Source organism: Malurus melanocephalus, unplaced genomic scaffold (assembly GCF_030028575.1).
Source record: "Malurus melanocephalus ecotype Western Australia unplaced genomic scaffold, MMel_1.1 scaffold_81, whole genome shotgun sequence".
NCBI lineage: Eukaryota > Metazoa > Chordata > Aves > Passeriformes > Maluridae > Malurus > Malurus melanocephalus.
In genome coordinates this window covers 398,482-411,937 of record NW_026623313.1, presented here as the reverse complement: position 1 = coordinate 411,937, position 13,456 = coordinate 398,482, and the positions used below count along the sequence as shown (strand labels likewise).

The following is a 13,456-nucleotide window of genomic DNA, read 5'->3' as shown; positions in this document are numbered from 1 at the left end:
GTGGCCAAAATTGAGGATTGTCTCCTTATGCTTGGAGGTTTTTGAATAGTCTCAAGCCATGCTGGTGAGTGTAGGTTGCCTGACTCTGACTTCTGCCTCTCCCAAGATTTACTGTCCCCATTTCTTCCCACTGAGGCTTTGGCACCTTGGTTTGTGCCATGCAGTGACACAGGGATGGCCCAGCACATGCTGCTGTCACAGCATGAGTGAAATGCCCTCCTGAGAACCCACCTGAAGTTCTGCATTCAAGTCTGGGGTCCTTGGCACAAGAGAAATAGAGAGCTGTTAGAGCAGGTCGAGAGGAGAGTCACAAAGATGATAAGAGGGCTGGAGCTCCTTCCTAATGAAGACAATTTATGAGAAATGGGCTTATTTGGCATGGAGAAGAGAAGGCTCTGGAGAGACCTCGCTGCAGCTGTCCATTACTTGAAGAGGGCTTATAAACAAGAGGGAGAATAGCTTTTTACATGGGCAGGTTGTGATAAGACAMGGGGAAATATATTTTAACTGAAAAAGGAGACATTTAGATTAGCTGCTAGAAAAAATMCTTCATTATTAGAGTGGTGAGGCACTGGAACAGGTTGCCCGGGAAAGTTGTGGATGCTTCATTCCTGAAAACGTTCAAGACSAGGCTGGATAGGGCTTTGAGCAATCTAGTGGGTGATCGTGAAAGTCCCTTCCATGCCAAACGTTTCTATGATTCTGTGTCCAGTGTGGGCTGATGCCCTGCTAGTGCCCTGTCGGGCAGAGTGATGCTGTTCTCTTTAGGTGCAAGCCATGAAGCAGGGCATAGGGTGGCAGGTACCCACAATGGACAGGCAGAATTATATCGGCCTTATATCTCTCCGGCCTTTAAGGGGTGGCTGTTGCACGGGGCTGCTCGACGTGTCGCGTTTCCAGAAGCAGCCCCTCCTCCGGACCCCCGCAGGCGGGGCAGCGCTGTGGCCGGGGCTCCCCTCGGGGCCCTGCGTCCCTGCGCGCACAAGAGGGCGCCCGGCACCCGCGAACCGGCCCGATGAGCTCCGGCCCCGGGCCATTCCTGCGGAGCTCCGGCCCCGGGCCATTCCTGCGGAGCTCCGGCCCCGGGCCATTCCTGCGGCTCCGCTGCTGGCGGGAGGCAGCGCCCAACAGCCCCGGCGCTCCGCTCCCGCCGGGTCCCGCTGCGGGGCGCGTGTCCTCTGTCCCCAAACGGCTGCCCTTGGGCATCGCGGGGGGAGACCCGGGCTCCCCGGCTGCTGCGGGGCTGTCCTCACCAGCAAGGTTGAGCTGGGGAGCAAATAATCAGGGTCCTGGCTTGGCTTACCCCAGCAGCTTGATGTTCTTCCTCCGACAAGACGCACAGAAGCTGAAATGAGGAGGTGCAAAGCCCATGCTCCTGTCTGCTCCTCTGCTTTGTCTTGGACATGCACTGGATGTCTGCAAGGCACCACGGAGGTGGGAAGCAGCCAGGGTCCTGAATGTAGCTGGTTTGGATGTGGCAATGGGACCAACTCTGCCCCAGCCAAGGGCTTGAGGTGGGCATAGAGCCCATCTGGCTTGGCCCATCCCATTTCTGCTGCAAGTGCTCTGGTGGGCGATGGCCATTACCTCTGTGGCTCGTGCCTGGGGCTGAGCAAAGGAGTGAGAATGCTTCAGGAACAATGCTGGGTTTGCTGTCCTCTCACCCATGGATTCAGCCTGGCCACAGAAACAAGGGGCATGATCGGTTATGGGATCTCAAATACCCTTCCAGAGGCTGAAGGAAGTGATAGGAGGCAGGCTGCCTTGTGTGCCTGCTGGGCCAGGGTGGCCCATCCAAGCTCCGGGGCAGAGGACATGGCCAGGGCTCTGCATGGGGCTTGTGTGGGTGTAAGCTTAGAGGGGACACTGCTGGTCTGCAATAGGGAGCATGCCCAAGTCCTGCATGTTGGGATCTCTTCTGCTTTTGATCTYACCTCCCACAGAATGTCTCTCCTGTTCATCAAGYCACACTTTGACACCTTGSATTTTTCTGGCTTTTCACCCAGCTRTGCCTTTTTCTTGCCAGGAGCATGCCATGAGATGTGTGGAGCCGTGGGGAGGGTTTGGGTGGCACCTGGGGGGCTCTCTGTCACCTGTTGCACTGCARATGGTGGGTGGAGCATTGCCTGTTTCTGCACTCTGTTTCCATTGGGCTCTCCCACCAAAGCTCTCCCCTGCTGCAGCCCCCTGCTGTGAAAGGATGGGGCTGGGATGGAGGGATGTGAATGGATGATCTCGCAAATGGATGACCTCACAGCATCTGGCCTGCCTTCTCCAGGCTCACATCTTTTGTCCACTTCCTACTGGATGTGGGTGAGATGTGGGGGTGTTTTAGGGAGTCCTGTGTGACCTAGGCTGCAGCTCTTACTAGGACCTTGCTGGCTGCCTTGCTCTGACCACTCAGTGGACAGCTGTGTGCCTCCCTAGACCTGGACCTTTCCTAGAGTGTCCCTCTTCTATTTGTAGGTGTTCCGTCACCTTGTGCGGCCCCTGATTCAGATGAACCTGGCGCTGCAGTGCCAGGTGCAAGAGCTGACTTCCCTACTGCTCCAGAAGGATGCTGAGATTGAAGATTACAGGGAGAGTGGGGCCACTCTCAGCAGAGGTGAGGAGGGATGCTTGGGGCAGGGAGCAAGTTTCCTCCTTCCTCTGGGCTGGCAYGCTCTGCTCCCTCTGGCTATTTCCCAGCCAGGCTTGTGTTTCATGTTTAGCTGAGCCGGCAGCATGACAGTAGCCAGAAGGCTGGGGAGCAGCCTCGGGAGAGCTGGGGGAGGAACAGCCCTTGACTGATAGCTGTAGAAGTTGGGGAGTCGCCAAGGTGCTCTCCACTACTCTGAGAGCACCTGGCTGGTCCCCAGGAGGCAGTGGGGATGCCAGCAAGGGCCRTCCCTCAGTGGTGTCAGGCTCCCTTCCCAAGTGCCGTAGCTCAYTAAGTGCTTGGAGAGCAACCAGGGGCTCCCGGCTCTCCCAGATGTGGGAAGTACAGCTGTACTCATGGGCCCCSCTCCAGCACCCAGCCCACTTTGCCACCGGGGTGATGGGCAAGCAATAGCCCCCTTGGGTAGGACATGATTGAGGACCTGCTGGAGGAGCCCCTTGGGGGRCAGTTTGTCCTCCACCCGTGGAGGTTGGCTGGGCATTGCTTTTCAGGTCACCCCTTGTTACTGCCATGCATTGTCCTGCTGCCACAGCTGACACTTAGACTTCTGCAGGAACCTTGTCCCCCAGCAGGCGTGGACTAATGGGGGTCAGCCCTGGTTTGTGTATCATGTCCAGGAAGGTGTTGTGGTCCAGACCCTGTCCCATGACAGGTGCCCCACCACAGAAACCTGGATCTGCCCCATAGGTGCGCTAGAGCTGCACTGGCCAGCTGCACTTCTCTCTTTCCTCCTGCGTGTGAGCTCTGCAGGGCTTGGAGCAGCCAGGAAAACCTGTCTTGGATCCAGGTGCTGATGCTGGTGAGCAGCTGGCCTCTCTTGTTTCTTATCTGGTGCAGGGCAGAAAGCTGGCAGGAAGCATTGCACCCTCGTGGCTGAGCAAATCCAGCAAATTCTCCAGACAACATCTTAGCAGCAATGTGGAAAAACTAGCGGTTTGGACAAGGTGCAGAGCAGAATATAACTGGGGTTTGTCCCTCTCCTGCAAGACAAAGGCACAGGCTGGCTCACCCTTCAGAAGAGCAGCTGGACAAGCAGTGCCCTGTCCCACAGACTCAGACAGCTCATTTCAGCTGTAAGATCTGGGAATGGCGTTGAGCATGTCATACCACTGTTCCCTGCTCCTCAATGTGGGASGGTGCTGGGACAAGTGTGGATGGACTCTTGGCTCTGCCTGGGTGCTGTGTGCGTCAGCAAGCTCAACCATGTTTTTCCCCACTTCCTTGTGGTCCTTGCACCTTCTGCTAACCAGGTGATGTGTCCCTAGCYCAAGAGGCCTGCTGGCCTTTCCTGCTGATTCTGGGATGAGCATGCTGGAGCTTTTCCTCTGCAGCATCCTCACCCCATGGGCAGGGAAAGGGGAAGCTGGGGTGGGAGGTCTGGCCAAACCTGCCCTGGCTGATCCGTCTGTACCTTGCAGACCGCCTGCGGACAGAGCCCTTCCGGGAGGAGACGTTTCAGCAGAATTTTATGGCTGAGGTAAGRAGTAGTCCTTTGGCAAAGGGGTGTCTGGGAGCTGTCAGCAGCAGCTGYGGTGTGAGGTGTGCCAGGCTGGATGGGAGCACTGATGGGCATAGCTGGACTTGCCTAAAAAGGGATCCTGCCCTCTGGCTTTCCTATGGCCCTCTTTGTATCCTTGCACCTCATCTCTAGGGCTAGCAGAGTTAAGAATGCGTCTGACTTGGAGGATGGGAACTACCTGGTTGCTGGGAGCTGCCAGAGGTGCAAGCCAAGCTGACTGCTCCRTGGGAGTGTGCCATTTCTGGGGCATATTCACCTGTCTCCCACATTGCTCTGGACCTAAACATCACTGCTGATGGCAGGCAGGGATCAGGTGAATGAGGAGAAGCCATCTCTTTTTAGTTCACCTGTTGCTTTTAGAGATGACTTTGCAGTGACACATGGTGGAGACAAGTGGTTTTCAGCATGTTATACGTGCTCTGCCTACCACTGTCCCCTTGGTGCACTCAGCTCTACAATCAGACGTATGCTTTTGGAGAAACTGGGCCTGGAAGGAGACACTCTTTCCTCTGATCCTTTTTCTTTACTGGAAATCATCACAAGAGCACTAAAGTGATTCAAACTGATATGTCGAAGTCGGAAATGATTGATGCCCATTGATGCAAAAAGATTTGGGATGCTTCTGAGTGTTCCTGTGCTCGCTGTGAAGGCACAGGAGTGGGTAGCAGTGGTACCTGCTGRGGACCAGGAAATCAACCAGGATGTCAATGGTATCACATGGGCTTTGGGAAGATGTTCTTTCATGAGACGAGCTGATGTTCTTGTGCAGCCAACAATAGATGATCTGCAGAATTTCTAAAAATTAGAGATGATCCCTCTTTCATATGCGAGGCATTGCACCCAGCAGGCAACCTTCATTTCTCCTGGGTTATGAAGGATAGAGATGAATTCACTGCTGRACTGCAACTTGGAGGTTGCCTAGGGACCAGTGATCATGACCAGATTACATTCACCCTAGGCAAARAAAGGACATTCCTAAGCAGTAATTTATATCCTTCATGCCTTGAAAGAGCTAATTTCCCAAAGCAGGGGGAAAATTATGAGTGAAATCAGCTCAGAGGAAACATTTAGATAGAAAAATGTGAATGAAAATGGTGAGGTCTTTCAGAAGAATTTCAGAAGCCACAAAAAGCCACAATTCCACAATCAAGAAAGAGGCAGTGCTGGCTGAGAGCCCGTTCTGGTTCAGTGGCAAAGTGAAGGCAGCAATTAGAAATAAAAGAGCAGTTTATAACAAATGGGAGAGCGAGAGTAGATAGCAATCAATATAAATTAGAAATTATGAAGTGTAGAAAATGGGTAACAGAAGCTAAAGACATCAGGGAAAAATCATGGCGAAGAACAGAAGGAAAGGCTTTTATTTAGTGTAGTAGGAGAAAACCCCAAGCTTCCAGCAAGAGGATAAGCTTACTAGTAGACAGAGGTGGTAAAATGATTGATACTGGACCAGACATGACAGAAGTGGTTGGTAAATGTTTCAGTGCTGTTGCTGGAAGGGTGCAGGCAGATGTGCCAGGATAGGGAGGTGATGAAGTGTCTTTGTCCAAGAGTCATCTGAACAACATCTGCTAAAGATGAATGTTAGGTTTGAAATTCAGAATCCTTCAAGAGTTGCTGGGTGTGGGGCATGGGGSAAGGCGCAGAGTGAGCAGGAGGGGAGTGAAGCATCCCTGCACAGAGCCTGGCAAAAGCATCTGATGTGGAACACATCTGGCAGAGACTGAAAAGATGGGAAGGCAGTTGGTACTGTGTGTCCCGAGAACAGTCCAGGAGCAGTGTCTTGGGGCTGGAGTGCTGGGTGGGGAATGGAAGGTTCTGGGAGATGCTGCCATTCTGTATCCTCTGGTAGCCAGGTCTGAGCCCTGGCTGCAGGAGAGAGGCTGGTGGAGCAATGCAGCTGTGCATTTGTTTGGTCTGCTGGGTGAGTGTCTGTCCTCTCTGTGTTCATCCCATCTTTATAAACCTGCTGATGATGCTGTCCTACAGCAGTGAGCTGTGAACAGTTGCTGCCTTTGGTTTGAATGTGGTACCCTGTCATTCCTCCTGATGCCTTCTAGGTCTTGTGTTAGTGAGGGACACCAAATATTTCTTYCAGCTCTTCACCACCAAAACTGGCTCCCCTCTCTTGTGGCAGAAGGGTGGTCTGGATCACCTCATTGTCTCTGTGCAGGTATTTCAGAACCCCCAGGCAATTTAATATTATGTCAGCTCCTTAAAGGAGCAGCACAAGGAGCTGGGGTATCTCAGGATGTGCGGAGGGGAGCCAGGAACACTGTGAACGACTCCCATGTCTAGATTTCCAAAAAGATGTCAAACAATCAGCACTGGGTCACAGGAATGAGCTGGRGGCTGGGGAGAGAGCCCAGCATTGAGGGACTTGGAAGGGAAGAGCTCTGTCTGGCTTATCAGGGAGAAAATTGGGATTTCAGTGATTACAGCYTCGATTACAGTGTGTGAGGGTCTTTACAAGGAGAAAATGCTGGTTAGCRAAGAGCTCTCTTTAATTTTGCAGAGAGCAGTGGAGCACAAGCCAGGCACTGGGACACAGAGCCAGGCAATTTCAAGTCAGAATAGAGGCACTTGGGTTCGCTCCTGCAAGTGATTGGGGCACGCTCCCAAGGGCAGTGGTTGATCCTCCATTTCTTAATGTCTCCAAAAGTGGGCTGGGAGCCTGCCTGGAAGAAAACCAAGTTGCTGGGTTTGGTCTTGGGATGTGTGTGGTTGAACATCAGTGGACAAGAAGAGAGATCTACTGGTCCTTCCAGCCTCTCATCTGCAAAACGGGGCTACAGGTTGGGGGTGTTTGGTAGCGGTAAGCATCTTTTGACTGGAAAGGGATTGTGATGTGGGCAACTGCTCCACAGCTTTGCTCACTTCCCAGACCTTTGCTGTATCCCACATGGAGAGGAAAGGACCTGTCAGTCCCTCAGGGCTCTCAGCTTAGACATGCCCTTACTCTGGGCTTGTGCACACTTGGCTATCCAGGGCATTTAAACTAACCATGGGGAGCTTTCCAGCAAAGCCCTGGTAATATTTATACGTTTAGGAAATGATGCTTTCACACACACAGTTTTTGGCAAGGGTTCACTGCTGAGCAGCTGCCTGCGCTTGAGCAGAGCTGGAAGGAGAGCAGKGGCTGTGCAAAAGCAGAGGCAAAGCCGGTGGCTTTTATTGGCAAGCCCAGGATTTCACACCATGAGGGGAAGGAGAAGGAGGCTGGAGAGGGCTCAGTGCTTCAGGGCTGCCCCAGCACCGTTCCCAACCATCTAGGACCCAGCGGGTTGGGGATATTTTGTTCCCACATGTCCCTTTGGGTTACCAAAATGGTCCCACAGAGCAGGGTGGGGTGCCCACTCTGAGTTTTGAGACCCTGCCCCAACTTGGCCATGGTCAGCATTTCATGTCACAGCTTATGCCAGAGTTTGTGGTGCGACTTGGAGGGGGAAGGGTGAGGGGGTTCCTGTGGTGCCGTGCCCCCTGCTCTGAGGAGGGCAGGGACAGGTACATCGAGGACAAGCTCACAGATACCATCAGTGCAAATATAGCCCCCACGCCCCAGGATGCTCTGCCCTGTGTATTTTTATCTGCTGCGGCTGGAGCACGGGGGCGGCTGCTCCGCACCTCCGCAAGCGGAGCTCGGGACCTCGGCAAACAGGACGCGGCGGGTTCACGGCTCGACCCCGGGGCCCGGCGAGGAGGAGGAGGATGTACCATCAAAACAAGCAACGCTGGAGAGGAAGATAAACAAACAGGCAGCTTCCAGTGCGGCCCCGGCCGAGGGCGAGTGGGAGCCCCGGGGCCAGGGCTGGCGGTGGTGCCGGCAGCGGTGCTGGCTGACGTCAGGGCGCCCGGGGTCAGCATCCCTCTTATTGTTTCCCACCGGGGCTGGGACCAGGGCCAGGCACCCGTCCCCCTCCCGTGAGGGGACACAGGCCAGCGGGGCAGGTGGAGGATGGCCATGGTGCATTCCAGAGCCACAGGCCATTGCTGCCCTGCAGTGCAGCCGGGTACCTGGCTGCACACCGCCTGCCTCCAGCACCCTGCCTCTCCTTTTTAACAGCAACTAAAAATAAGCCCTGGGGAACGGAGAAGCCACTGTCTGGCCAAGGACGAAGGCACTGCTGGCCTGCATATTTTACAGGGTGGGGACGGCATCCCTCAAACCCATGCCAGCTCAGTGCAGCAGAGAGAAAGCAGCCCTTTGGCTGCTGCAAACGAGGGATGTTTTTAATTAGCACAAGGTAGCTGCGGCTTTGCAGCTGCAACCGGGCCAGAGTGGGGCTGGTGGTGTGAGTGTGACAGGGACTGTAGGTGAGCATGCTGTGGGTGCTCAGCTGGGCTGGGGTCCCTTGGTGTGGGGCTGGGGAAGGAGCTGGTGGCTAACAACAACAGCGCTGTTGCTAACAGGGCAGAGGTGGCGGCATGGGGCTGCCTTGTAGAACTGCTCAAATGAGCAGAGCAAGCTCACGTGTGCTGCCAAGTGTTGGTGCTGTGCTTGTCCGGTGAGCTCTATGGGTGCTGGTAACTTGTTCTGAACTGGGGCCACCTGGGGGGTCCTCACTTCATTCCTGAGCAAGCTTTGGTCGCACCATTCCATCAGTGCCCTGAGGTCTGAGTCCCACACAGGAAATGTAGTGRACCACGGCTGTGCTGAGCAGAGCAGAACACACACTGCCCTGCACACGTATGCTCAAGGAGCTGCATACTGCTGCAAGCAGGAACAAAGGGAAGGCTGCTCGTGCTCAGTGTGAGCACATGTACCAGAGCAGGAGCATGAGAACAAGACTAGGAGTGTGCATGCTGGCACTGATGGGAACAAAGGGCAGAGTGACACATCTGCTGGCTGAAGGGGACGGGGGACAGGGGCCAGCACTTTGTGCCCACGGTGGTGCACTTGGGGAGACACACTGGTGGTCATCCCTGTGTGGGTGCTGACCACTACGTGGGCACCAGCCCCCTGTGGTGTTTGCCATGGAGGTGCATGGCGGTCAGTGCTGCGGTGTTATTTATTTATTTGCTGAGGCCCCATCGGGTGAGGGGCACCCAGCCAGGATGCACTTTCGGGGCTGCCACCAGCAGCCACAGGCTGCTTGCACAAGCAGTGAGTCAGTGGAGCTGCATGCTGCTAAAACCAGACTTGGCACAGGCACCCCAGAGCAGCAGTCTGCCCAAAAGTGCCCAGACTGCGGGCAAGCAGTGAGTCCCTGGCTGCTGGACCAGGGCTAGGCTGGCTGTGATTGCTCCAGCCCTTGCCTCTGCCAGGGATGTGGATGCTGTCCCAGGGATGTGGGTGCTGTCCCAGGGATGTGGATGCTATCCCAGGAACTCTGAGGGGAGGCTCCTTCTGGGGATGTGGGGGTTTCACAATCCAATCCCCTGTGAGTGTGGCTGTGCAACTGTAGAGGGTAGGTGGCACCTGGACCAGGTACAGGCTGTCTGCTTGGTCCCAGCCCACTTCAGCCCAGCATCACCTGGTGGTTTGTTTGGGGATGGAGGGATGGACAAGAACCATCACAGCCACCCYCCCTGTAGTACTGGACTKGCATGTGCAYTGAACCCTCCTTTGCAGTCGGGGTGTTTCTCATCCTCTCCATGCTGTGCWGTGCCATGCCGTGCCACACCATGCAAAGCTGTACCGTGCTGTGCTGTGCTGTGMTGTGCCAGGCTGTGCCATGCCATGCTGTGTGCTGCAGGCAGGAATAGGGGTCTCACAGACCGTCTGGCAGAAGGAGCCAGACCCCGCTCCTGCAGGAGAGGCCCCAGCCCRTGCATGGGCACTGGCTGTGCAGTGCTGCTGAGGAACAGCTCGGCTCRGGGGATGATTGATCTTGTGTCAGCAGGCGGTGGTTTGAGCCAGTGCCAGGCCTCAGCTCAAATGGGAGCATTGAAGGGGGAGAGCCCCTTCCCCCTCCTGAAAGCAGAGCAGCAATCCCCCCACCAGCACCCCCAGCCCTGCTCCCACATCTTTGGCACTATCAGCCCCACGGTTGCAGGCAGCTGCCCAGCCCTGGGGAGCGCGTGAGGGGAGCATAGAGGTGTCTGGGGTGCCAGCCCCACCAGGCTGGGCTCTGGGGCTGTGTTTGGGTTAGAGGAGGACAAAGGGGGCATGCAGGGATGGTTGGCAGCAGAGAATGCATGGGGCATGGTCTGGCTCTCACCACTGTGCCTTGCAGCCACCTGTCCCAGCCCTGCAGTTCAGGATGTGGCAGCAGCTCCTGCAAGCAAAGGACCTTTTGGGGAGGAAAACAGGGTAGACTTTAATGAGGCACTAAAGGCACTGCTGTGTGTCAGCAAGGGATGGGCAGCATCTGTGTCCCCAGCTGRTGGGGTTTGTGCTGGGGTATTGCCATCTGTTGCTGCTGTCTCCAAGGGCAGAGGAGCAGTGCTGCCTGCACCCCTGGTGCTGCCCTCTGCAGCTCCCTYCACCCCTTCTGTGCTCAAAACGACTGTCAGGTTTTTTTACCATGTCCTAGCATGTCCTGAGCCCTTCACTAGCTTTCTCCATACCCACAGCTACATCCCTACTCCAGTGGCATCCACTGTCAGCTTTTATTGGTTTTTTTGAAAGCTGATCCCTCCCTATTCCATGGGCCAAAGCCCCTGTAGCCTCTTCCAGTTGTGCCAGCCCATGCAGAGGTGATACTGAACAGCTCAGCACATCTGGGCAGCACCTGAGAAGGGGTTTCTCTGCACCCCAGAGGGGTGAGATTCCTGCTCCCACTCTGCTCAGACCTTTGCACCCTATGTATCTGTGTGAGGAAACAGGGCCATTCATATATTTCTCTCTCTATTTATACCTCTCCCTTTCCGTATTTAGTGTGTGCGCAGGCAGAGGGGGCTGCGAATGCCGGGGCCAYTGATGTTCTTGGCTCCAGCACTGGCTGGAATTTTGTCCTGGAATGTATCCTGAACCGCTCTGAAAACACGAATAAATCTCTGTGTGTTGTGTGTGTGTGTGTGTACACAAATACATAGACAACGTATAGACATGGAGCCCTATAGGGCATTTGTGAGCTTTGCTATTTAAAGGAAGGAGCAGTAAGAGGGTTCTCAGTGAGGCAAACACCTCTGGATCAAAGGGATGCAGGGTGCTCTGCTAGTGACCAGGCATCTTAGAATATAGGTGGCACTCGCTYTGTCCTCTCCAGGGACAAATCCACCCTGTTGGTGACATGCTCAAAGTAGCAAGCTCACTAAGCCCCAAGCAGTGTTCTGATCCTGTATTGCTTACAATTGATTGAGGTCTTTGCTCCCTGGCCTCCACCTTCTCAGTGAGAGCCCTAGAGAACCAAGTCCCGTGCTGCAGACACAGGCTGCAGAGCCTGATGTGGAGCCCGATGATGTAGGGCAAGGATATCACCAAGTGGCCCCGGGCTTGTGGATTGTCAGGGGTTGCTTCCTGAACATCAGCTGGTGYTCACAGCTCTTGAGGAAAGATCATACAGAAACAGAGAAAATAAATGCTGGCTAGCAGATCCTAAGTATGTGCTGGGTTGAGCATCTCTTTGGGATGCTGCAGCCTCTGGTGTTTATGGCTATCTGGGAATGGTAATGATAATAAAATAGGAATTTGGTACCAGATCCCAAACAGGATGCTTGGCCATGCCAGGAGGGCAATTCTTGAGGAGGTGCTGGCAGCTGCCTTGCTGTGGATCCAGGATGAGGCCCTGGCAGGAGCACCACTGGGTCTCCCAGCACCCTTTGGCTGTGAAGCAGGCACCCTGTTTAGCCCAGCTTGGTCATGGTGGCTTCTTGTCTTCTGAATGCTGGAAAACCTGATATCTTGGGCTGAAAATGCCCATGTTTGGTCTCTGGCCAAAGGCGATATGTTTGTGGGTGGGGGAAATTGGAGCAAATTCCTGCTGTGAGTCCTGCACGTGTGCGCGGGCRTGCGGATAGGGGAAATATAGTTTTCCTTTTGAAAAAAAAAAAAAAAGCCCTGCTTATTTTTATACAGAACTCCAGAAAGGCTGAAGGTGGAAACTTGGTCTGTCAGCAGCTGTCACAGGGGAGCGGGTCCCTGCCTGAGTTTGGGGGGAAACCACAGCTGGGTGTTAATGGGACTGTTAATGAATTAATGTTGGCTGCTGGGGGCCGGCGGGGAACTGGCTCASTGCAGCATGAGCACATGGAGCCCTGCCCGCACAGGGGCTCCGGCACAGCTGCAGAAAGCCCCAGCTCTGGGAGCCACGTGCTTGGGGAGGTGTGAGTCTCTCTCTGGGTTGTGGAACTGTGGCCACATTGCTGGGTGGAGAGGGTCCTACATCGGGGACCATGGAAACAGCCAGGGTGGATGTGCAGCCTTTCCACTACAGGTGTCTGCTGCCTGAACTCGTGGTATCATTTAAGGCTGGGTCTATTCAGCTGCCGAAACCAAACCTTTAAGGCATTTAAAGCAAAGTGAAATCCCCCCTGGTTTATTTATGGGTTGTATGCCTGTGTTGCTCAGTCAGTGCAATGCCTGCAGCAGCACTGGCCTCTGCACAGCATTGCCTGYCCTTGGGGTTGTTTCTCTTTCTCCCCAAAATACATGGGAGGAGCACCCATGTGGATGCTGTGAGCACAGCCATGCCCCATGCCGTGGATTCAGCAGTACCTTTGCAGATTTTTCACAGCTGGTTTGCTGGGGACAGCTCTAGAGGAGGACAAGGAGGTCATGCTAACATGCTCACCTGATGCCAGAATGGTAGGGATGTGTGGGGGGCTGAGAAATAGTCACTGTATCCTGCTTGGACTGGAAGTAAGAGGAAAAATGCAGAGAGAGTAAATTCTTTTCTGTAGACTTCTGCTATGCCCTTCAGGCTCTGTGAATGAGATCTCAGTCTGTGGTCAAGCCTGGGATTTCTCCCTCTGGTATCAGACAGCTGGTGAACCAAGAGGAAAGACTGAACATCCTGAGGGACGGGTGACTGTGCAGAGAAAGGGATGACAATGTCAAAGAAGGGATGAGGAAAGAAAGATTGCAGTACCAAGGAGGTGATAGCTGTACTGGAGAAGTGAAGACCACACTGAAGTAGGAATGACCATGCCCAGCATGGACCTGTGGATGGACTGGTTCCTCAGCAGAAGATGCTGTTACGAATGGAGAGACAGATCCTCCTTCTCAGCTGGGAGGAAGGCTGGAATAGCCTGAGTACTTGGGAACTGTGCTTACTTCTCCGGGATGATGTGCTTGATGCAGAGACCACTTGGTCAGACAGACCCTCACCTCAGTTAGGAAACCTCTTTAGGTATTTGGACCCTGRTTCTCCTGAATCAGTCTCCAAGTATGTAGCCAA

At 54.5% G+C, this 13,456-nt stretch overlaps 1 protein-coding gene across 2 annotated transcripts in view; it reads left to right on the top strand.

The window, feature by feature from the left end:
• Positions 1–13,456, top strand: part of NHEJ1 (non-homologous end joining factor 1) — a 43,167-nt gene that overhangs the window by 2,173 nt on the left and 27,538 nt on the right. Inside the window, exons 4-6 of one of the 2 annotated variants that reach the window (XM_057367577.1) lie at positions 2,467–2,605; positions 4,078–4,136; positions 7,546–8,259. In XM_057367577.1, the coding sequence (XP_057223560.1) occupies positions 2,467–2,605; positions 4,078–4,136; positions 7,546–8,100 (753 nt within the window). In that variant the 3' untranslated portion in view covers positions 8,101–8,259. Of the gene's footprint in view, positions 1–2,466; positions 2,606–4,077; positions 4,137–7,545; positions 8,260–13,456 lie in introns of those variants that run through there. The other variant, XM_057367578.1, reaches the window with a different exon arrangement.